Source organism: Etheostoma cragini, chromosome 20 (assembly GCF_013103735.1).
Source record: "Etheostoma cragini isolate CJK2018 chromosome 20, CSU_Ecrag_1.0, whole genome shotgun sequence".
Classification (NCBI taxonomy): domain Eukaryota; kingdom Metazoa; phylum Chordata; class Actinopteri; order Perciformes; family Percidae; genus Etheostoma; species Etheostoma cragini.
In genome coordinates, this window is record NC_048426.1 from 20,365,100 (window position 1) to 20,388,849 (window position 23,750).

Here is a 23,750-nt window from a genome sequence, read left to right on the forward strand (position 1 = left end):
TTCCCAATGTAATGTAAAATGAGGGTAATTATGAACAGCAATAAAATGTGATCATCTGCTCCATAGTTTCTTGGTGTAGTGGCAAGACCCAAATAAATGTACCAGTGTTTCATTTAGCTCTCCACAAAAAGTACAGCTGATGTAGATGCCTTTTTTCATTTTCTGCAGATAAAGGTTAGTTGGGTAGAATCTGTGGAGCATTTTAAAGGATATCTCCTTAACTTTGTTGGTTAAGAAAAACTTGTGTGGCATTAGCCAAACCATTTCCCAACAAATCTCCTTAACATATGAAGACCAGTACGATAAAGCAGCAGGTGTACTCCTAACGTCGTGTAGAAAGAGTTGACGAGTTGCCTTATTCTTGCTTTTGGCCTGTAATGAAAAACAGATTTTTCCAACAATGTTTTCTTTCACATTTAACATTGTAGGGTTAACATTGACTCCATTAAAACCTTTAAAGAGTGCAATAACAGCTGAAGGTATTGCATCAAAAACATGGAGAAGTCCTTCGGAGAGACAGGAATGCCGTAGTGATGAATAAACTCAACATCGTTCAAAAGCTGACCACGTTGGTTGAGTAACTGAGTTACAAGCAATATGTTGTTGTCAACCCACTGTTGAAGGAAAATGGAGTTGTTTTTATACAAAATATATCTTTTGTTCCAAATATAAAACCTGTGGGGACTGAAATTATGCTTGAAAATCAAAGACCAGTCCAGCAGCATTTGTTTATGAAAAGAAGAAAGTCTAAGAGGAATTCTGTCAATATTATAGGTGCATACCAACAAAAATTGGAGACCGCCTACTGAAGAGAAGACATTATGGGGAATAAATACCATAAGGAAGTTGGACAATTTAAGTAATGTATTATATATATATATATATATATATATATATATATATATATATATATATATATATATATATATATATATATATATATATATATATATATATATATATATATATATATATATCCAATCCAATAATTTTGAAGGTGTTATTCAAGGTAGTAAAATCTAGAAAACTGAGGCCACCTTTACTGTACTCATTCATTAAAACAGACTTTCTCAGATAGTGAGCGTGGTTTTTCCGCACAAAATCATATAAGACTTTGTCTATCGTTTTACATCGTTTTTTGGTTGATCCACATATGAAGATAGTGCAGCGTATGTTAATCTTGATATACCTTCAGCCTTCGAGAGTAGAATCCTGCCTTTTAATGATAAGTCATCGAACAGCCAAAGATTGAATTTCTTTTTGTTTTTTTCAACAATTGGAGTGAAATTATTCTTGCAACTTTGGAGTTCATTTTTATCAATAACAAGTCCTAAGTAATTAATACTGTTTTTCACAGGGATATTAGCGACCAAGTCAACAACACAATTTTTAAGTGCTAGTAATTCACACTTTTTAAGATTTAGGCGGTGACCAGAAGCTCTGCTGAAGATTTCTATTATAGTGATTGCTAGAGGAACTTGGGAGCTGTCTTTTAAAAACAGTGTTGTATCATCTGCCAGTTGACTTAAAAATAATTGTCCTATTGGCGATGGAAATGCCCTGCAATGGACAACATTTGATGTGTTCACATAACAGTTGGGCTGTAAGCAAGAAAAGGTAGGGTGATATAGGGCATCCCCGCCTAATTCCACGCTTAATTTCAAATCTGGGCGTGGACCCGTTTTTAAGCTTAATGGAACAATTTTTAATTATTGTAGAGAGTTTTGATTGCATTACAGAAGAAATCTCCAAAGCCAAACTTCCTCAGAGAATGATAGAGAAAATGATGCTCAACTGTATCAAAAGCCTTGAAAAAATCTAAGAAAAGAACAAAGCTGTCTTCTGAAATTAAATATGAATAGTCAACTAGATCTAAGACTAGTCTAATGTTGTTGGAGATTTGACCGTTGGGCATAAAACCTGATTGTGTTTCATCAATTATAGAGTTTAAAACTTTTTTTATTCTTTTTGCAAAGATCATGGCCAATATTATATAATCATTATTTAAAAGACAAATTGGACGCTGGTTATCAATACAAAGTAAATCCTTGCGTGGTTTAGGGATTAAAGTAATCGAACCAGTCAGACTCCAAGGCAAGGTATTGGTCGATATGCTTTCATTACAGTTTTTCTCAATTGTTTAGACACAAATATTGGTACTTGAGACACAATGACCACAACATGTAACTCAGTCACCAACCCCCTGAACCAATTCTGCCAAACTACAAGCACAATTCCTGATCTACACCCACACTGCATTTCTAAAACACACTTTTTTTCAAAACACTACACACAATTCTCTGCCTTTGGCACAATTTTCATTTCTTCACCAGGAACACACTGCCATTCAAATATGCACACTGACTCATCACAAGGGCAAACACCTGTCACACAGATTTACAGTTAGCAATCAGAGCTTTAGCAGAAAATGGCAAAAGGTGAGCTCTTCTGTTTTGGAGGAATGGATGCCGACATTGGAAACAGAGTCAGAGCCAGAGGAGTGAGAGTAGTAGGAGGAGGTGGACGAGGAAGAGGAAGAGGAATAGAGTACAGACAAAATATGAGCAGGTACACTGTAACATCCCTCATCCCGAATTTCCGAAATGAGAATAGGTAAGAAATCTACTCTCACTAGAATATTGCAGTACCTCACAGTAGTCCTACTTTGTATTCCTTTACAGTATTTACAGTATTTTACTATTTGTTTGGCAGAACAACACAAGGTGGTCGAGAACGTCTTCTTTGACAGGAAACTGAACTCATGAATATCGTCCTAGAAAATAATGCCATACATAAAACTATGGTAAATACAAAGAAAAACAACAACGTAGTTCAAAATATTGACAGGGTAAGCTCATCAACACTGGACCGTGTCTTGTGCAGAAATCATCTCAGGATGAAGCAGGTCTACAGGGTGCCATTTGAACGCAATTCAGAAAGAGTCAAAGAATTGCAATATTACTAAGAAACAAATTATATTTGGGACAACGGAAGTTTCCGTTTCCCCCCCCCCCCCCCCCAGGCTTTTAGTTGTTTATCTCCCTCCATATTCTCCATTCCTCAACCCTATTGAGGATTTTTTTCTGCCTGGAGATAGAAAGTGTTTGACCGAAATCCACAAATGCGTAAACCTCTTCTCCGAGCTATAGAGGACGCATGTATAGAGGACGCATGTGGACATATAGCAGGTGATGCTCTTCATGGCTGGAATCGCCTGGCGATATTTCCCCCGCTGCTTGGCCCGGGAACACATTGCTTGTGATGTGGATGAGGTGCTGTGGCCAGACCGCATCAGAAGACAGGATGCAGCATAGTATTTTTTTTTTGTTTTTTTACTGTAACTGTGTACAGTAAATTGTTCTGATGTTTTGTATGTAGTGTATGTGCAACTTTGTGTTGGTTGGGAATGGGGTGTACACTGTGTACATTGTTTTTGTGGGACAAATAAAATATATTTGTTACTGTGTATTTGTGTTTTCTGAGTATAAAACCATAATTCTCAAATATTTTACAACACACTTATTGATGTTCTGTCTGTAGTGTAACACTGAACAAAAAAGGCCTAAGTCATTCTTTTTTCTTTTTTCAATTTTTTGGACCGTTATTATCACCATATCTGTGTTTAAAACGTTGGTGATGCTAGAGTCAGCTACGTTTGATTATGACCCCCACCTTGTGTAGGGACACGTTATTCCATTGCGTCACGTCTGTGAAAATTATTCAATTCATGTTTTAGTTGTTAAATCTTTTATTGTTCATGCAAATATTTATGTTCTTTTATTGCTGAGTATATGTCAAAAAAGTCATAGTATAGTACCTGAAAAGTCATAGTATATCATTTAAAAAAAAGTCGTAGCATATCGAGTGAATAAAAAGTTCTCATAGTAAGTCAAAATGTCATGTATAGAGTTGAAAGACTCGACAAAAAGTTGCAGTATAGTATGTTCTTTTTCAGCTCTACTATACTCAAACGTTTAAAGAAGTCAGGGTTCTCATCGAGCCAAGGCACTGCGTTTGCATTCGTAAAATGAGTCAATCAAAATACAAAATGTATTTATTAAATTTTCTTTCATCATGTTTATTAGTTCTGTATGTTTATGTTTTAGTCTGATATATCCTATTACAGAGTGTTTCTTCTTACTTTATTCCTGTAAAGGGCAACAGAGTCATGGGTAGTTAAGCTTGTACTTTTAAAAAGGAAAAATGAGGCTCCTTAGGAAAAAATCCACCGCAGTGGAGCATGGCAGGGTAGCATATGAGTCTCAGAAAGCTTTTAATCTACCCCTGCCTTGGCCCTGTGAGAGCTGGATGGCAGTTGTTTTGCCCTATAGGCGGAGGGCATGAGGTCAATAGCTGAGACTACTGGTAGTGTGTGAAATCAGGAGGACTACAATCATCCTAATTATAGTCCACTCACTTCGCCTCATTTGTAACACAATTACCGCCTGTAACAATATTTCCCTTAATTATCATTTTTTTGGCACAAGGAGATTGAGTTGGTCAAATAATAAACTTAAATGAGCGTAAATGAGACAATTTGAGGATGTCAGGGGAATCTGACTGTTGTTTCCTCTTAAAATGATCTGTCTCCTGGGCTTTCTAAAAAGGCTGAAGGATCTCGACAATAAACCAAGCCTTTACTAATCTTAAATAACATTATGTTAAACTTTGAGGTTTAACATTGGGTTTATGATGCTGGTAGTTTAGCTTGTGCACAGAACACTTACTGTTTTAATAAGCCCCACTTCTTTCATCCATTACTGCCATCTTTCACCAACACGGCTTTGTGTCAACAATCCTTTGTGCTGCCAATAAAATCTAAAGCTACTACCGTCTAACCAGATGTCCTTAAGTAATACAGATGTGGCAAATTAAAATTTAAATTTAGCTATTTACAGCCCTGTTTCTGTGCATAGCTATTATGGTACAGTTATAAAAACATTACTAATGTTGGCAGTTAAGTGATGTTACACTAAACAAACTGCCGAGTCCTATTTGAATGAATCTAATTAACATTGCAACAATCCCAAAGAGTGAAGTAGGCAGACTAATGCAAACCAGTTATTATATAGTAATTTATTAATTTTGGCAAATTTCTTCTGAAGGGCAATTTACAGCTTTTACCAGAGCCATAGTACAATACTTTATAATTACAACATTTACAGGTGCAGTTCAGTTTGTCTTTTTACATCAAACAATGGACATGAGCTGTGAGCGGAACACAGAATGCATTTAACACAGGTACCAGCGACAAAGCAAAATACATATAGGCCAATATTTAACTCGTTCATTGATCTGGCCTAAATGAATGCGAGCGTCATGACACACACACGACAGCTCATTGCGCTTTACAGCAGGACCGACAGGATTGCCAAATACAGTCAAGCAAAAGCTTTAAAAACTGATGCATGTTGTTTCCATTCACCTAAATATAAACACCACCATACACTCATGGTTCTATCCAATAGATATAGTGCATGTTAACTGTCCTTTAACTAAAAAAATTAGACTTTACACTTTAGAAACAAAATGTGTGTGAAAAAAAGAATGAGACGGATTTCAGCTTTCATTCACATGTGGCGCAAAAGCAGTTTGTATTCAAACCTTTCATTCAGACTCATTTGTATTCCATAACAGTCATCCTATAATAGAAAAGATCAAAAATGCAAATCTAGGAACGTAGAGTGCTTCGAGATGGCAATTTGAAGGTTAAGATTGACTCAGCAATATCCACCATGTTTCTATCTGGGCAAAAAAGGGAAAGAAACATTTTTGTAACACAAAATAAATTGATAGTTACTGAAAAAGCAATAAGAAAAGGAAAGCCTTAACTTCACTGTCTCAAGCACTCTTAACAGAATGGAGTTTGGAGTGAACAAAAAGGAAAGTCCACACAGCAGTGATTTTAATAGTATCGAGGCAACGACTTATTACAAATCTTCAGCAATGGTAAAAAGTTGAACACTTGAATGTTGCTGAGGGCGGCTTGTCGTTCCTCCGTTATATTCTTCTGTAAAATTATTTCCCCCGACCTGCGTCAGGGCTGTTTTTATCTATCTACTTCACCTGAAAGGCTTGATACATTTTTGGTTTTGTTCACTCTCGCTTTTTTCTTATTACTAAAAACAAAATACTGCATCTTAAAAAACCTAAAGTTAAAACCAGTTAATGTGAAATTAATTAGATTGGATTTGAAGAAGCGTGTTCATGAATAATTTATAGAGCCACTACCAAATAATAAATAAAAGAGCAGGCAAGCAAACATCAACACATTTCCCCCAGTTTTTTTTGTATAATTGTCTCTGTTAATCCAGTGTCCAATTCTGTGACATTCTTGAAAAATAGTCTGATACAAGTTATTACACTGTTGTTTTCCAAAAGGATGTGGATACGGAACAGCGTGAGGCTTCTGCAGTAGAACTGACACATGTGGCTTGCAGCTGTAGACAACTTTGCAGTTGCTGCAGTCAAAGTAGTCAAAGTTCGTAAATGAAAGTTTGGCAAAATATAACGATTTGAATCCACAAAACCGCCCATTCTCATAAACAAGCTGTCAATGAACACACTACCAGACAGAACAGTGTCCTCCTGTGCCATAAATTCTTCATTGGATTCTTCCTCTGTATTCAGTCATATTCAGCTGGAGGGTTGAAAAAAATACATTGTTTTTTAACTCTTAAAACTAGCCTTCACTCTAAATGTTGCCTACCGAAGCCTTTTTAAGTTTTCTGATGTGCTTTAGCATCCATTTGGGATTTCAACACCCTTCGAGGGTTCTCATGGAAAAAGTATGACGGACTCTTCCAGCTCTGTTTCAGCGAGAACTGGAGGAAGAAACCAAAGTGGTGGGAGGGGGTGGTGTTAAACGGTCTCAGTCCCGACACAGTGTTTCCTGCTGTGTCCGGATCACACAGTCTTCAAAGAAAGGGTCAGAAAAGAGCAAGGGTTCAGGCAGCTGGGCTAAAGCACGGTGGCGTTGTGGCCCTCCATCCTGGGCAGCCTGGGGTTCTGTACTGTCCCCATGGTGACTAGCAGTGGACGGCTGTCCTCAGAGACACCTGACCGACCCAGGGACCCTGAGGTGGGAATGGAGGCCCCCCTCTGGTGGGCTGCTGAAGAGGGCATGGAAATGCCCTGCTGGGGTGGAGGTGGAGGAGTGGGGTTGGGGTTACCGTGGGCGACCTCCACCGGCAGGCCCTGTTCCTGGTAGCCGTAGCCGATGTTCCCACAGGGGAAACGTCTCAGTCTGTAGAGTGGAACCGGGGGCAAGGCGGCTGAATCTAAAAGCAGAGGTGACTGGGCAGCAGGAGGTGGTGGGGGGGGTAACAGAGGTCTGCAAAGACCCTGCTGCTGCTGCTGCTGCTGATGGTGCAGCAGCTGGAGCTGGTGCTGCTGCTGGAGCTGATGCTGGAACTGCTTATGCTGGTGCTGGACACCCAGAGCCCCAGCCACCTCCGCCACAGTCCGGCCCACATGCTCTTGACCCTCCCCAGGCACCCTGCCACTGCTCCCCCCTGCTCCCCCCACCCCTCCCAGCCTCTGCTGCTGCTGCCTCCTCTGCTGCAGGAACCACGAGCCGTATGTTGGGTTCCAGAGACTGGTGCTCTTCCCGCTGTGGCCGTCCTTCTCCAGTGGGTGTCCCTGGGTGAAAGCCAGGTTGATGTGGCCCCCCTCAAGGCTGGGCTGGGTGGTGGCATGAGGCCCCTTGGCAATGAGTGTAGAGGTGGCAGTGGAGGTGACTGTGTTAGTGGTCGTCATAGCGATGGAGGTGGGTGTGTGAGGCTGCTGGTGCTGGTGGAGGTACGGCTGGGGCTGAGCTAACATCTGTGCGTTGGCCTCTGATGCTGTGCTAGTCTCAGCACTGTGCTCCCCTCCTCTCCGGTTGTCCTCTGTAGGATAGGATAGGGGCGGCTGTGGAACCTCCCCACCAGGCACCTGGGCATTCACCAGCACGGTTGGAGCTGACGGGTCGTCAGGGTGCATGGGTACACGCTCCTCCTCTTCCGGGATGGGTCCATACTCTATAGGCAAGGGCATGGTCACCACATCGGGGTCCTAAAATGGGTAGACCATTGAGAAATCTAAGTTATATTTTTCAGGGTTAGTATCGTCATTTATGTTAGGGAATGAATCAAATGTTTGATTTGAAAGACTTAAATCGCAAGAGCCAAAAATGTTAATCTTGCACCATTTATAATTAAGCTGCAAGTATGAGGTGAGAAAATGTAGTCATCACTGTCTTCGGCTATAATAAAAACTGTCAAGTTAAAAATGTTAAGTCAGCTGTAGCTAATTCAATAAATCCTGTGAGTTAACCAAATATTGTCTGAAAAAGATTCCTTCTTTATGTAAATGTCTGTTCTATTAATGCTTGATCAAAGAAGGTTTCCTCAAGTAACAACCACCACTCTGTATCATGTTGATGTTTGAAACGAGAGTGATCACTAGCTGTTGGACAGTGAACTGCGACGGGAATGTCCCAGTTAAACGGTGTAAACAGCGTGTAAAAAGTTGGTGCTTTTACATATAAATGTGTGTCTGTTACTTTCAAGCGCTTTCCAAACAAGTTCACACAACGTCGATTAAGCCTATTGCTGGCAGGAAAAGCTCGGTGTATTTCTCACAATACCAGGGCTGTGGTGGTTGTGGTGCTTTTCCCACGCTGACATGCCTGAAGTTATGCATTTAACCATCAATGCTAAAAGGGCAAGGGGGGGTGGGGGGAACCATAGCGATGAAGAAGTAGCAGCTAGGAGCTTGGTGGTAGCTATGGCAAAACAAATCCTAAGAACCATCCAAAATCGGTTCTTTTAGTGGATATTCCAGATAAAAAAAGAAACTCAGAGGGAGGATTGAAGTAAAAAAAGAAGAAGAAAGGGATTGATGGACAGGACAATCAGATAAGTTCACCTGCGATATGTTTCAGAAAGCAGGTTTGGTGAAAACTCTGAGTTTGTTAACCCTGTTTCTCCAGAGGGGTAACTCCAGCCCGGTCCCGAAAGAGAAGTAACTTAACCTCAGAGTCAGTTACTATGGTAACTGAGTCTGTGAACCTAACCTGTTCGGGGGCAAGTTCTCAAGCTCTTCGTCTCCTCCCTCTGACACAGTGAAATGAAAGATCATTTCCTCATTCATTCAGTCTGTGTCAGACGCATTTTATCTGCATTAATAAAAAACACAGGGTTGGTTTATTAACTGTGTCAGGCCCACTATAAAACGTTTTTTGGCATGTCCTTTTGTCGACGATCCTGTTGATGAAGAAGCTGTATTACTTTGCAAGGAGTTAAACATTCGTCGGGAGATGATATTGAGACTATATAGATGTATTTTCATTTCCAGATAATTATAGCCTATATTTTTGATTATAAGCTACTTGTGATTAAATATCAAATTAATACACTATATTAGAGCTTACGCATTTACTTGAGCAGACATTTCTCAAAAAACAATTGTCGATCTTTTGCATCAGCAGCAGTGTCGCTTTTTTAACAAAATAAATGGACAAACTGCGCATGAGTAGTTCCGGAGGGATAAAGTATGCCTACCAGTTTGTTTGTGGTTGTTGCCATAGTGAATCATAGTATCCGGGTTCCATTCATGCTGCCTTTTTATAGTGGTGATGCAGCGCTGAACTTTGAGTGAAACTACTCCAAGTTGATTGAACCAACTCTAATCAGCTGCTCTGGAACCATAAACTCAGAGATCAGAGTTAAACCTCCATCCTGAAACAGACCCCTGCAGCCATACGTGTAGTGTTTGTATTATTACACTAGCTGCCAGAGGGGGGAGACAAAGGTTCCACAATGCAGGTTTAAGTTGATCACTTTAACAGCTCCGCAACAGGTGGATAAGCAGTCAGGCAGTGAAGCTAAAGCTAGTTGAAATAGCTACAGTGAAGAGCTGTCAACTATGTCATTAAGGGTTGTCCCATAAAAAAAACCAAACAGTAAGTCTGGACACCTATAAAGCTGTTGGTGATAAATGTAATCCCACTTTGAAATATAAGATAGGAACTATATAAAATAATAGCCAAATTATGTAATATATCTGACAATGTGAGCTAAATATTGCTTTTTCTTTGGAAAAATAAATGTAGTAATTTAAAGTTGACTGTTCTGTGCCTCTAGAAGATAACAACAAGACGTCAAGCTTTGCATGAAAAGCATGCTTTTCCTGGACAATAGGTTTTGATTATGTTTAATACAAACCTAACTTGTGTTATCCTCCATTGACCACCAATATAGGGGTGGAGTTTAATTTATAGAAAAGAATTCAAGCAATAGTATTCTCTGTTTAGTTACCTGTAAGCAGTAGTCAATTCTCTCCAGGATAGTTGAGAAGTTAGGCCTGTCTTCGGGCTGATGCTGCCAACTCTGAGTCATTATACGGTACCTAAAGATACACATGAATGGGTGGACACACACACAAGCTGATATAAAGTAGAGTAAATAGCGGCTGACCAGCAGCAAACATATTCTTCATACTTATCTCCCACCAGTTTTGAGTCATTGTGTTAAATGGGTGATGCAGAGAAGATGAGAAAATAACTGTGATGTTAAATCCTGAGAAATGGGTTTAATTGCTGAGATGATTTCAACTATAGCTGCTTGCTTTCCGTAATCTGTGTATCCTGTTGTGTGACTGTTTCCCTTCAAATGAATAGAACACCACTGGACCATGTTTTTTTTCTTTCCAAAGACAAATAGAGAGCCTTGAAAGTCAGGTTGCAGTGGGTTAGGGTTAGTAATGAGCAGTAATCTGCAAAGCTGTGTGGCTCGAACATGTATATGAGAGAGAGAGAAAATGTGTGTGTGGGCATCTTCTAATATATTTATTATAATAGAGTTGGCATGAAAGGCGGTATCTGAAAGTGAGGGAAAAATACAGTGTGATATGTAAATAGTTTTTTAAGCTCTCTATCAGCAACCCATGACTTCTTTCAAATTGGGAGGCAAACATGAAAGAAAACTGTTTCTGAGGTTTCCATACAGCACTGAAAGCCATCTCCCATAAAATGATCTGACGCCTTCTCTCACAACTCGTTTACGTGCCAATATCAGCAAATCATCAGAGCCTTTGATGCCTCTGTTTGTTTTTCAGTTTTTTAATGCTGCCTATGTGTATACAGTGTATGCATCAACAACTAAGCATCCTTCTTTCTTGTTTATGTTATGGAGAAACTTAATTAGACCTCAGGGGATCACATTAGTCGTGTGGTCATAAGAAGCATATGAATGCATTGAGCAGCTGTGTGTGGATCTGCACTTACACTGGCCCAGGGCAGTTTTTAGGTGGGTCCATTCTTCCACCATTGGTTACAAACTCCAACACTTCCTGGTTACTGCGACTTGGATATGGCATGTATCCCAATGAGAAGATCTCCCACAGCAGAACCCCAAATGACCTGCAGATGATGATTGGACAGATTATTTACAGAGAGAGAAAGAGAGGGTGAGAGTAAGGACAATCAAGTCATAAATTATAAGCATCGTCAAAGCTGAAGCTGCAAAGGACAGAGCAGAGGACAACAATGAGTATAGACAAGACAGGGAATTTAAAAAACACATGTGGCTAAGAATCAAAGATGTTGAGGGACACAGGAAGGTAAATAAAAACAAAGACAGGGGGCAGCTAGGGACATCAGACATCTGTGTGGGAAATTAAGGAACCTAGAAATATAGAAATCACAGTGGGGGGGAGCTCAGTCTGTACTGATGCCTGTTAAAGAGAAGTGGGAGAGATTCTCACCATGTGTCTGTTTTAGATGTAAAGATGCCCTCCATAAAGGCTTCAGGTGGCATCCACTTCACTGGCAGCATGGCACGCCCACCCTTCCTGTAATAGCTTGCCCTATGCATGCATGCATGCATGCAAGCATGCATGCAAGCGCGCGCGCACACACACACACACACACACACACACACACACACACAGAATAGTAAAATAATTAAAAAGGGAACAACTGTAAAATGAAAAACCAGCATCTGCAGTTTGCAGCGCCATCACCATGGCAACACCACTGCCCTCAAAAGCAGAGTGTACAAAAAAAAAAAACATGAGAAAAAAATCTAACACCCAGCAATTAATTGACTGATAGTCCGTGGCTTTATCAGCACTCCGATCTAATCATACTTGCAGCTTCCTAACATGTTGGTATGAGAGACTTATCTTGCCGAGAGGGAAGAGGGGGATTTTTTGCCAGGTCGAACCCTGTCTGAGCCATTTTGTAAGGCTGACTTACGCTTGCCGTTGGTCGAGAAATTATCTGATGTATCTGAATGCTGGTGCTGATGGAGGTCACTGCCTGGTTCATCTTGCCCTTCTCTAGACACACGGCACGGACAGACACAAACTGTGTTCATGCTGCTCAGCTCCCCATCCATTAAAGCGTCCACACAAAAAGATGGACACACATCAAGAGCCGAGTTAAGTGGTATGTTTGGCTGAGAAAAAGCATCATTTGGCATTGTTTGTCGTTGCAGAGGAGTAAATCGGTTTGCCCTAAGTGCTTTAGTCATAAAAATGCCACTTTTCCCCCTTTAGCAGCTGTTCGTAAACATGGCAAGTGCTTTATAATAAACAGAACTGCAATATCAGGCTTGTGACTGGAAGGTTGCCAGTTCCAATCCCTGGGTATTTTGGGAAAGTAAAGCAGTAGCAGTAACAGACTCTTTCTCTTCACCCTCAAAAACTAGACAAGTAAGTGAAGCACCAACGTCTCTGCTGGAGCTGCACATGGCTACACTGGAAAGGATTGCATTACAGTGGGCAGCTCCCAGGTTTGAATGTGAAGCGGGATGAAAAAAGTGCATTGTGCTCAGTTGGCGATCCCTCGACAAATAAAAGCTAAAAACGAAACAAAAAAATACAGAATGAAAAGAATGGCAAACACATCAAAAACAGAGTTGCAAAGGAGAAAACAGCTTGGATATGAAATATGGGACAACAAGCAAAAAAGAGATAGTGGTTTTGGCAGCCTGAGCTCCTCAGATATGATATCCAAGCCTATGGGCTTGGGCTGCATGACCCATCACATATTTTGTGTTTAGTTAGGAGGATTTCAAGCTGATTTCAAGCTGTGCTCTTGCTCACCAGGGGCAAAAATGTCTGAACTACTTTTAAAAGCCAGAGCTACGCCTTTAAAGTAATCTGTAAAAGTGACATCCAAAAATAATATGCAACTAGTGCCAGGAAGCTAAAACAGATGCAGCCAAGCCTTAGTTTCTTAACTGAGCCAGGTGAGGCAAGTCAACATCATTCAAAAACAAAACAAAGCTTTATTTTGATATGTTTGTGACCTGCTTAAACCAGATTTTTGGTGTCATATTTACAATCAGGGAAATTCAGGTTTGAAGGTAAAATAGATAAGAAACAACTGCATTTACCCCAGTATCGACTCAAAGCAATTAAGAGCCAGCACTCATTATTTGGTCAGGGCTACAGATGTGTGTCTTCAGGGGAGCAATAAGCAGAGATGAATATAGATGATACGCTGTCAGATAATATGGCTAAAAGGGAAATATACCCTTAGCAATCTATTGGCATAAGAAGTTAGCCTTGAAAAAAAATTACATATAATCAATGAAGACAAGAAACCCCACAGTTGAGTGTGTTTGCTTGACAGAATAGCTAAGAACCCCCGCAGGGCAGTCACACAGAACGCCCTCATCTATCACTTAGAATAACACAATCAATTCAGTGATGGGAATCAGTTTCCCTTTGCATGTTTAGGCCTAATTCTGCCACTATCTTCTTCACTTACCAGTATCCCTCTATTTTAATCTAATAATGCCTCCTATCTATCCCAATAAAGTAAACAGTGGGCTGTCCTCAAAAAGATGCAGTTAAATCAAACAGCTATGGCAGTGTACTCTCATTTGATCCTGCTTTTGTTGCTGTTAAAAGGCTGATTTCTGTGTTAAGGTGTCCACAAAAGTCAGACCTCTTTGTTGTAATATAGTTACATCCGCCATCTTTTCTGACCTCTTCAAGTGAAACACATCTTTAAAAAAAAGATGACCAGGACACATGAAACCTTTGGTCATCACTGTTCATTCCGTTATCTTCCCATTAGAAAATACTTTCATATTTTGAAAAGATTGAGGGATGGTGAAATGGAAAGCATAAGACTGATAATCCTATCAGTGGATCAACCTCTTATTTTTAGCATTGGGGTTTATGGACATATTTTTACTACTGTTAACACCACCAACACAGACTTAAAGCTGAGCTGCCGATTAGGAAGGCTTAAATACAGTCCCAGGAAATCTATAGCACAAATGGAGGTGTTAAATGTGTATATATATATATATACATATACATATATAAATACACATATACATATATATATATACATATATATATACATATACATATATACATACATATACATATATATATACATATACATATATATACATATACACATATATACATATATATATATATATACAGTATATATCTATATAAATAAATAACACCTCCATTTGTGTGTGTGTGTCTATTTCTGTGTGAGCAATTCAATGTGCAGAAGACAAGCTTGGAGATAGAGAGCATTAGAGGCAAAAACTCTAAGCAATAAAACAGTAAGCGACAGGGCGTTGAATGGAGAGGAAGGTAGAAGAACATACACTTGAAGACAATGTGGAGCCTAATACTTGTGTCTGTTCATTGAGTTGAATGTCTTTGTTCTGCCTTCACTGTGTGTGCATGTGTGTGTGTGTGTGTGTGGGCAGCAGACATTAATATATACGACCTCAAGTCATGCTATACATTTCTATTAATAGTTGCTATAAGAAGATGGTAATTTCAGGAAAAATACTAATTCTTTTCTGAAAGCACATTTAATTTCTCTTCATAGTGGCAGCTGTTTACCTCGGGATGATTACTGACTGGAAGCTTTTGTTTACCCAGCTTTTTATTTACTGCCGCATTACTGGTGTGCAAGCAGGCGTGTTAGAGGAAGTCATTGGAATACCATGCGCAAGTATGCCTGTGGCTCTGCTCTCAGATTATAAAAAGCTGACATTAAGCCTTGTCCTGGTCCCTCACTGTGACGCGCATCCCCTGTGATGGCCTTCAAGAAACTCCTGTGTCCCTTGTCACATAGCAGGAGGGCCACGTTATGAAACACACCAAAGGCGTAGTACAGAATACAACCATCCCTCCCCTCTGAAAATAATAACAATGATCATAAAAAAATCCAGGCACCACAACTCCAGGCTGAGAGATAAAAACAAAATCACATGGAGGCACCTGCAAAACTGACATCAGCAATTAGATCAAGTGCTCCTAATGCGGCTCCCCAAGGGTATTGTGCAACAGTCGTTCCCGGATGCTCTGAAAGTGACTTTGCTCTTGTGTGACTTTCCATCGGATAATTCAAAAGTGCTGCGTTGATATAGCTGAATGCTGTGACATATTTCCCTTACTCTATTTTCTTACCAGATGAAAGGCTTGCGACATTTCCCTGCTGGATTGCGCAGTTATTTAAATGGTGTCACGTGAAATTGTGGTAGCTATTTTAAAAAGTTTCAGCAAAGAATAATGAGGTGCCATTGGGGCTATAGATTAGCTGATGTAGATTAACGAAAGGCATCGGTTTGACAGTAAGAAGGTGATAAAAGCCCTTTCACAGCTGTGATGGCCTTTACAATTTTTTGCAGAAAAACAATTTTTAGGTAGAGAGCTGGTATGCTGGTACTTAGATTTTCTTTTTATATTGTAAGTTAAATTTCCATGCCATTAAAATATGTTGCACACAGCATGCTCGTGTTAATCAGGCTAGCCAGTTGTCTTCATACCAAATAATACAAAAGGGAGGAATAATGTGAAAAAGATCAACATTGTCCAGCTTTCTCCAGTGTCCTCTAGTTGAAGAATTGTCCATTGTGAGACACGTCTAAGACGATTTTCTGTCATGACAGATAATAGAGGGTTTAAAAAAAAAAAACGGTGAGATTGTACAGAAAACAACAATAGTGATTTGTTCAAATGGCTTAAGACAAGTTATGTTTATGTTCAGTGCCAAAGCAGAAAAATGTGAAGGGAGGGATGACTGTTAATGGACACTGAGGTTTGCTTTCCATCTGACCACAACAGTCACGAATTGTTTCCTGTGACCAATAAGGAGATCTTCTCATAACCTCAACCAAAGACATGCACTGACATCAGCCAGAGTACATCCAGAAGTGACGCTGGTGTTCTCAGAGGTGCAACTGACTTACCCGGAGAGGGCGGTGAAAACCTGCTATTAGGTTACATTTTAACCATAAGATTGCCAGGTTACATAATACTTTTTTAAATATTAATATGTTTGGGTTTTGTATGCATTGATTAATAACTGTTGGTTTGGAGGGCTGGGGTGGTTCTCTCTGTTGCGGCCAAACATTGTAATGGCAATGCTGCATCTTCACAAAGAAATCTTCCTTAGTAGCAGCCAAGAAAAAATGAAAAAATCTACAGAAGGTATCAAATGACAGATTAGACATATGTATAATATGTTACAAAAAGTTAGATTGTATTTCCATCATTTACACTTTCAAAATAACAGAAAACAAAAAAATGCCGTCTGCAAAAGTTTGGGCACCCTGCAGAGATTATAGCCTGCACTGCCCCCTTTGGAAAGCTGAGACTTGACAGTGTCATGGATTGTTCTCAATCATCGTCTGGAAAGACCAGGTGATGTCAATCTTAAGGTTTTAAATGCCCAGACTCATCTGACTTTGCCCCAGTAATCAGCACCATGGGTTCTTCTAAGCAGCTGTCTAGAAAACTGAAACTGGAAATAGTGGATGCTCACAATGCAGGAGAAGGCTATTAGAAGATATAAAAGCATTTTCAGATGCCAATACCCTCTGTTTGGAATGTAATTAAGAAATGGCAGTCATCAGGAACAGTGAAAGTTTAAGCAAGATCTGGAAGACCAAGAAAAATAGACAGAACACCCCGCAGGATTGTGAAAAAAGCAAGTCAAAACCCACGTTTGACTGCACGATCCATCCAGAAAAACCTGGCAGACACTGCCAGTACACCATTCCACTATTAAGAGATACTTGTACAAACATGGTCTTCATGGAAGAGTCATCAGAAGAAAACCTCTTCTACGTCCTCACTACAAAAGTCAGCGTTTGAAGTTTGCAAATGAACATATACAGTGGGAAAATAAGTATTTGAGCACCCTGCTATTTTGCAAGTTCTCCCAAGTAGAAATCATGGAGGTGTCTGAAATTGTCATCGTAGGTACATGTCCACCGCGAGAGACAAAATCTTTAAAAAAATAAATAATCCAGTAATCACAATGTATGATTTTTTAAGTATTTATTTTTATGAAACAGCTGCAAATACGTATTTGAACACCTGTCTATCAGCTACAATTCTGACCCTCTGACCTGTTGGTAATACACTAAGACGTCATGGTTTGAAATCATGCATGGCACGGAAGGTTCCCCTGCTTAAACCAGCACATGTCAAGGCCCGTCTTAAGTTTGCCAATGACCATTTGGATGATCCAGAGGAGTCTTGGGAGAAAGTCATGTGGTCAGGTGAGACCAAAATAGAACTTTTTGGTCATAACTCCGCTAACCGTGTTTGGAGGAAGAAGAGGTGTAAACTCAAGGTTTTTGCCATAGCCTTCACAATCTTCTGACCTCAACATAATTGAAAATCTTTGGATAGACCTTGAAAGCGTGACAGACAGACGAGATATTTCAAAGAACTGGAAGACGTTTGGTAAGGAAGAATGGGCAAAGATACTTAAAACAAGAATTGAAAGACTCTTTGCTGGCTACCAAAAGCGTTTACAAGCTGGGATACTTGCCAAAGGGGACAGTACAAGGTATTACCTCTGCAGGGTGCCCACACTTTTGCAGATGCCCTTTTGTTGTTTTCTGTTATTTTCAAAGTGTAAATGATGGAAATAAAATCCAACCATTTAACATATATGAATGACTAATCTGTCATATGATGCCTTTTAGAGGTTTTTCCAACTTTTCTTGGTTTACTCATGCACATTAATACAATTTTTTTACCTGGGGTACCCAAACCTTTGAGCCCCACTTTATCTCTGCAACGCAATAATAATACTATTCCTCAATAAGAACCTATTTAGACTCTAATTCAACTGAGCCTGGTCTTGATTTTGAGCCAGCCAAGTTGACTGACATCAGTCAGTCAACTGTACCTGTAAATGTCTCGAGCCATTCCAAAGTCTCCAATCTTGGCCACACGGCCCGACTCTTTGCAGGTCAGTAGGCAATTCCGAGCTGCAATGTCCCTGAAAGATGAAAACAACACATCGGTCAGGTCACTGAATGTACTTATTGCTTGGATTGACAGCATTTATGTAAATCAACATTAGACTGAATATAACATATAGTAACTTCACATACAGGTAAACTTTGACATAGCTGCAGCAATATAAAATGCCAAGTTAGTTGCTTGGATTCCTACTAAGAGTAGATGTGATATTTGACAATGTTTCATAATATAAACAAATTAAAGTTGGCAAAGCAAGTCATTGTCACTTTTTAAAAGCCATTCTATTAAGCTGGACTGCATAAAGGACTTTCTGTATTGATACGTATATTTTGTGTGTATTAGCCTATTTGGTTTACGCCTGAATGTATGTACGAAATAACATGTTTTTTCCATTTTCCTGTTGTTATATGTCTCAGGAAACAGTTTAGATGTGTAATCCATGGATTAAACCCTAGAACAGTTTATATAAGAGTTACAAAAACGATATTCAAACAGCTTTTCTCATGCATTGTCTCTTGATTAATTTCATATCTTTGCATCTATAACAGAGCTCCATGTGTGAAACTCCTACAGACCCCTGTGGGATCTGAAGTTCAGTGTAACTACCAAGTTGCACTGGGCAAGCTGATAAAGTTTACAGATTCCTTCAGTGCCTTTATAGCTCTGCCCACATGGTGCATCCAGAGGAAAAATTGTAATGTTCCACAGTATTTGCAGGCAGTGTGTGTTAGAGAAAGTTCATAACAATCATATTTGCACTGCAGTGGGGTTAGTTATTCTTTGAGAAAAATACAGTAGTTCCCACAGGATTTTCTGATCCTGTCTGGGGAAAAGAAAATAGAGTACACACACTGTACTCTGCTCCGCAGGCGTCTAACTTTCTTAACATCTTAAGAAGTGACATTGTGAGCAAATTGCTCCTCATCACACTAAAGACAACTGTGCACTCTGTACAATAAATACCCAAAATTTAACATTAAAATAACATAAAGTTTGCCTACAAATCTAGACGCACCCTAGCGGCAGCAAATGTAATTTGCAGCCAGGGTCAATCTAGCAACTCTCCGTTGGCTTGCGACCTGGAAAACCAAATTCTGGTCAGGCCAATCACATTGTATATAGAGTCGGTGGGCGGGCTTAACATAAGAATGACAAAGTGCCGCGTGAATTCCCTGCTACTTGAAAACTAAAAAGATTGCTGCTGGCAAAACAGTGGTCTTTCGAATCGTCTTTGACCGTAACTCTGGAAAACTTGGAGTTAAGCACTGAAGTTAAATTCTTAAACAAGGAAGATGTGTTTGGAGTTTTGACGACCAGATAGGGTAGCACTATCCTACTGCGTGCGAGGGAATTTGAAAGACAACAGTTTATCCAACCCCTCGGATTGAGCCCTGCCAATGGTAAGTTCCCAGACTCAACATCTTGATGTGGGTCTGGCTTTTCAGGCTAACATAAAGTGACACTGTGCTTAAAACTAGATCAGGAGATAGGGCAAGGCTGGAAAAGAAAAACTAAAGTCTGACTGTATTTAACCACAAACGCATTGTTTTGATGTTTAGCCTCCACACTCTGATGAACTGGGGAGATGAAATGACACAACGAGGATAAAGTAAAGGTTTAGACTGATTAAAACTGAGAGCTTTTTAAGGCAGGGAATACATGATGCATGGTTGCCCCACTTCAATGTGCCAGAAGTATTTGGAACTATTCAACTTGTAATATTAAAGTACAACTCCAAGTTTGACATTAAATAATTTAGTATGAAATGAAGTCAACATTTGCTTCTCAGTTTGAATCAAATTGAGACTAAATCAGTTAAATGAGTAAACTGAGTTATCCAACCGGCTAGAGAGAGTACATTGTGGTATCATACCACAACACTTTCTATTCAAGAAGTGAATAAATAAATTTATTTAGGGGCATCAAAAAAAACTGAATAATTTCTATTATGGTATGACTACAATCAGCATACTTTAAAACGTTCTTTCTCATGAGTCGCTATTGGTAAATCAAAAAAGTCCTTGTTAAATGGCTAAAAGGAATCCATGTAAGTGATTTGCTTTTGCTTGTAGGCAAGAGCGAGAAATGCAGCAGTAGCTGTCACAGACGGCTGGCTGAGGGCTTAAGGGAAGGACACACTGCTATTGTACATGCAGCACAGTGATGTGAGAGCAGGCCGTTATTAACTGGCATCATACTGTAGACCTTATTTACAGCAAATCTTAACTGCAGCAGCTTAAACACCCATTTTACTGCAGCACTTAAAGAACAATCTCTGTTATTAGTCTATTTTAACACCTGAGGTTGCAGTAAACTACCCAACTCTCCTCAGCACAGTGTTTCTTTTTAGGTGGCTACAGTACTAATTTGATTAAAAAGCTTGTTGTTAAGTACAGTAATGTAAGATTAACATTAAATGATCCACGGGCCAGAAAAAAACAGATTAATACCATCACAGGAAAAAAGCATAGAAACACAAAAAAGTCAGAGTGAATTCTTCATTAAAGCTGTGATTTAACATGTTGAGGAACACCACAGCTCATCATTCAACCCTGAAATCCCTGAGTAGCAGCTACTCTTCCACCCTATCTCATTCAGCTGCCCTTTACTCAACCTAGAGTAAACACATCTCCATAAAAATTGAAATTAGCCTCAAGGACAGTGTTAGGATGAATCTTAATACAGGTACAGTCAGGAAGGCAGAAAAGCAGGCTGTATAGAAGCTCTGGAAAAGAGTCAGCCATTGGATGGATTAATGGGGCTTTACGGTACCACGTTGGGGCAAACAAGGTCTCGTTTGTCATCGGACAATTCCTAGGAAGTCAAAGAGAGACATGAGGGAAGAGGCATACAGTGTAATTGTCTTGATGTAATTGTGGGAGCAATTGCGACCTGATCCTTTTTTGACATGTACTTGACTTTCGTCACAGACATCCATGAAAGAGATCTTTGCAAGACAGATTCAAGATAAGGATTTCTTTAGTCACATCCTCCGGTTCACCAACCGCGGTAAATATAGATACAGAAGGGCACTTGTGCCTTGGACACAGACCGTAAAAAGCCAAGCCGGCTACCCCATCTGGCTGCTCTGATGCTAAACCCGTCACTTGTCCTTTCTGCTATCATAACAAAAGAAAAAAGAAAAAAAGGCATGCAGAGTCCATATGTTACGCTTGGACAAATGCAGTCAGTAATTCTGAGTAGAAGTCGGCAAATAAATGTGGACTTTTAGTTTGTTCCTTTGCCCATTTTCAATCCATATGTACTATGAATGCATTCCCATTTATGCTACATAATGTTTGTTTTCCTCTGTTTCACTTATCTGTTTAGGGGGGATGAATATAGTGCAGCAGAATACAATACATCCTTTCATGTGCTCTATTCATGTATGCCAACACAATGTTGGTTTTGCATATTCATATGCAAAAATGTACAGTCATCTGGTTAAGTACCTGTGTATAAACTGGTTCTCCTCCAGATACTGGCAGCCCTTAGCGATATCTCGGGCCACATTGAGAAGGTCCACCATGGTCAGGCTGGACGGTTGCTCCTAATCACACGGAGAAATACCCAGAATGCAATATTAGTGAATATATCAGAGGCAGATCTGGAAAAAGCCTGAGGTAGTACCCATTGGGGTTGGAAAGAAAAACATCTAGATGAAAGTCTGACTGCTCTAACTTGGATTATAGTGTGTTCAAGAACACAGATGTAGCTTAAACGGTTAAAAAAAAAGCAATATTCAAGCACTTATAACCATAACAGGGTGTCTCACCAGCCTGGGTCTGGTCTCCCTCAAGAAAGACTTGAGGTCTCCTCCGGCCATCAGCTCCAGCAAGATGAACCTGGGCATGGCCTGCAGACTGACTCCTATACAACGCACAATGTTCTGGTGGCTGAACTTACTGCAGGGACCAAACACAGCATGGGAAACATATATTATTAAATTGCTTTATTGGCAATGTTTGAGGGACAGAATTTAGTCACTTGTCCAAGTGCCTCATACCTGATTATTAGAGCCTCCATGAGGAAGTCCAATTCGTCTTGCTCAGAGCAAACCTCAGGAAGGGTCTATTTTAAATAAAAAAATTGAATTGTTATAAATTTGATATAAAGTAGTTATTTTATTTTGTACTCATTGTATTTTTTAGTGTCTAATGCATATCTCCATGACACTGACCGTACTGTAAGAAAGTGAAAGAGGGGCAAAACAGCATTGTGCTGTAAACAGCAATGCAAAATATAACTCAGCATCTCCTATCCAAAGAGTGAATGAAACTATTCTTAGAACTAAAGTGGATGATGTGTTATTAGTTAAGAAGACCCTAGAGAAGTATGAATAAGAACTCTGGATAAGAACTCACCTTGACTGCCACCTGCAGTGGACTCGGTTCACCCGGTATCCCGACTGCCAGCCCTTCATAGACTTCACCAAAAGCACCATGACCCAAACCCCTGAAGGCACACAAATGCATTTATTATTTACAATTACATTTATATTTTAGACATTAAGCTGAAACTTTCACACAGGGGGTGCATACAAGATCCAAGATATCTAGCCTGAAGACATAAGAAGCAGCTAACAGTAGAACAATAAACCCTCTGTGTCTGAAGAATGATAACCTATGGAGCTAAGTAATAAAGAAATGAGATGCTACTGTAGTCAGCTATTTTTTAAAATTAGTGGTTCACCTGCTTTTCACCCCAGCAAATAACTGTCTCTGTGTGACATCCAACTGCAAATCAAAGTGGTGTACTAAGACACTGAATTATAGTTTAGATTTTGCAGAACCCTTTGCAGCCAATGCATAGATTCATGAATTAAATCTAGATGGTGGAATATATTCATGGGTCCACAAGAAAAATAATGAATCAAAAAGATTAGGAACCAGAATGATAAACTGGTGAACTACAAACAGATGAAAGATATATTAAAAATTGAAACGAGTCCTGCAAAAAAAATAATTTCCCACAGTACAGCCACTGACACTTCCCACTTTATTATTTTAGGCTTTATTTAAACGGATACTTTTCACACCGTGCTGTATTTATGAGTCCAGCCCATTTTAACAGTTTGTATGAGTGGACTTTCAGTAGTTAACTGCTTGATATGTCATGTATGCTCAAATACTGGTATCCTTGAGTCAGACATTTCACCACAGATGTACACAGGTGTATTCATCTCATACTGAATTTGTAAATGATGAAATCACAATGTCCCAAGTAACAAGAATTATGGTTGTGGACCTTTGATCCAGGCTCTTTTACCTGGTGAGGGAGATATTGCGGCGCGGTACTTCCTTCAGGTCGTTGACCGATGCCGTTTTGCCAGCGAAACAGTAGTTGGGGTTGTAGTCGGTCATGATGGTGGATGCCCGCAGCTTACTGAGCTTGCAGTCTGGACTCTGCAGCTCCAGCTGAATAGACTGCAGCTCTGTGTGTTTACGTCTGTACACTGGTGAGATGAAAATGAAAAAGTTTCATTCAACTAC

At 39.8% G+C, this 23,750-nt stretch overlaps 1 protein-coding gene across 1 annotated transcript in view; it reads right to left on the reverse strand.

Moving 5' to 3' along the window:
* Positions 1-5,057: 5,057 nt before the first annotated feature.
* Positions 5,058-23,750, reverse strand: part of alk (ALK receptor tyrosine kinase) — a 305,956-nt gene continuing 287,263 nt past the window's right edge. Inside the window, exons 20-29 of the mRNA XM_034857394.1 lie at positions 23,527-23,713; positions 22,623-22,713; positions 22,265-22,329; positions 22,034-22,163; positions 21,711-21,808; positions 18,182-18,274; positions 11,749-11,850; positions 11,270-11,404; positions 10,302-10,392; positions 5,058-8,055 (exon numbers count right to left, since the gene is read on the reverse strand). Of these exons, the coding sequence (XP_034713285.1) occupies positions 6,961-8,055; positions 10,302-10,392; positions 11,270-11,404; positions 11,749-11,850; positions 18,182-18,274; positions 21,711-21,808; positions 22,034-22,163; positions 22,265-22,329; positions 22,623-22,713; positions 23,527-23,713 (2,087 nt within the window). The 3' untranslated portion in view covers positions 5,058-6,960. The remainder of the gene's footprint in view (positions 8,056-10,301; positions 10,393-11,269; positions 11,405-11,748; positions 11,851-18,181; positions 18,275-21,710; positions 21,809-22,033; positions 22,164-22,264; positions 22,330-22,622; positions 22,714-23,526; positions 23,714-23,750) is intronic.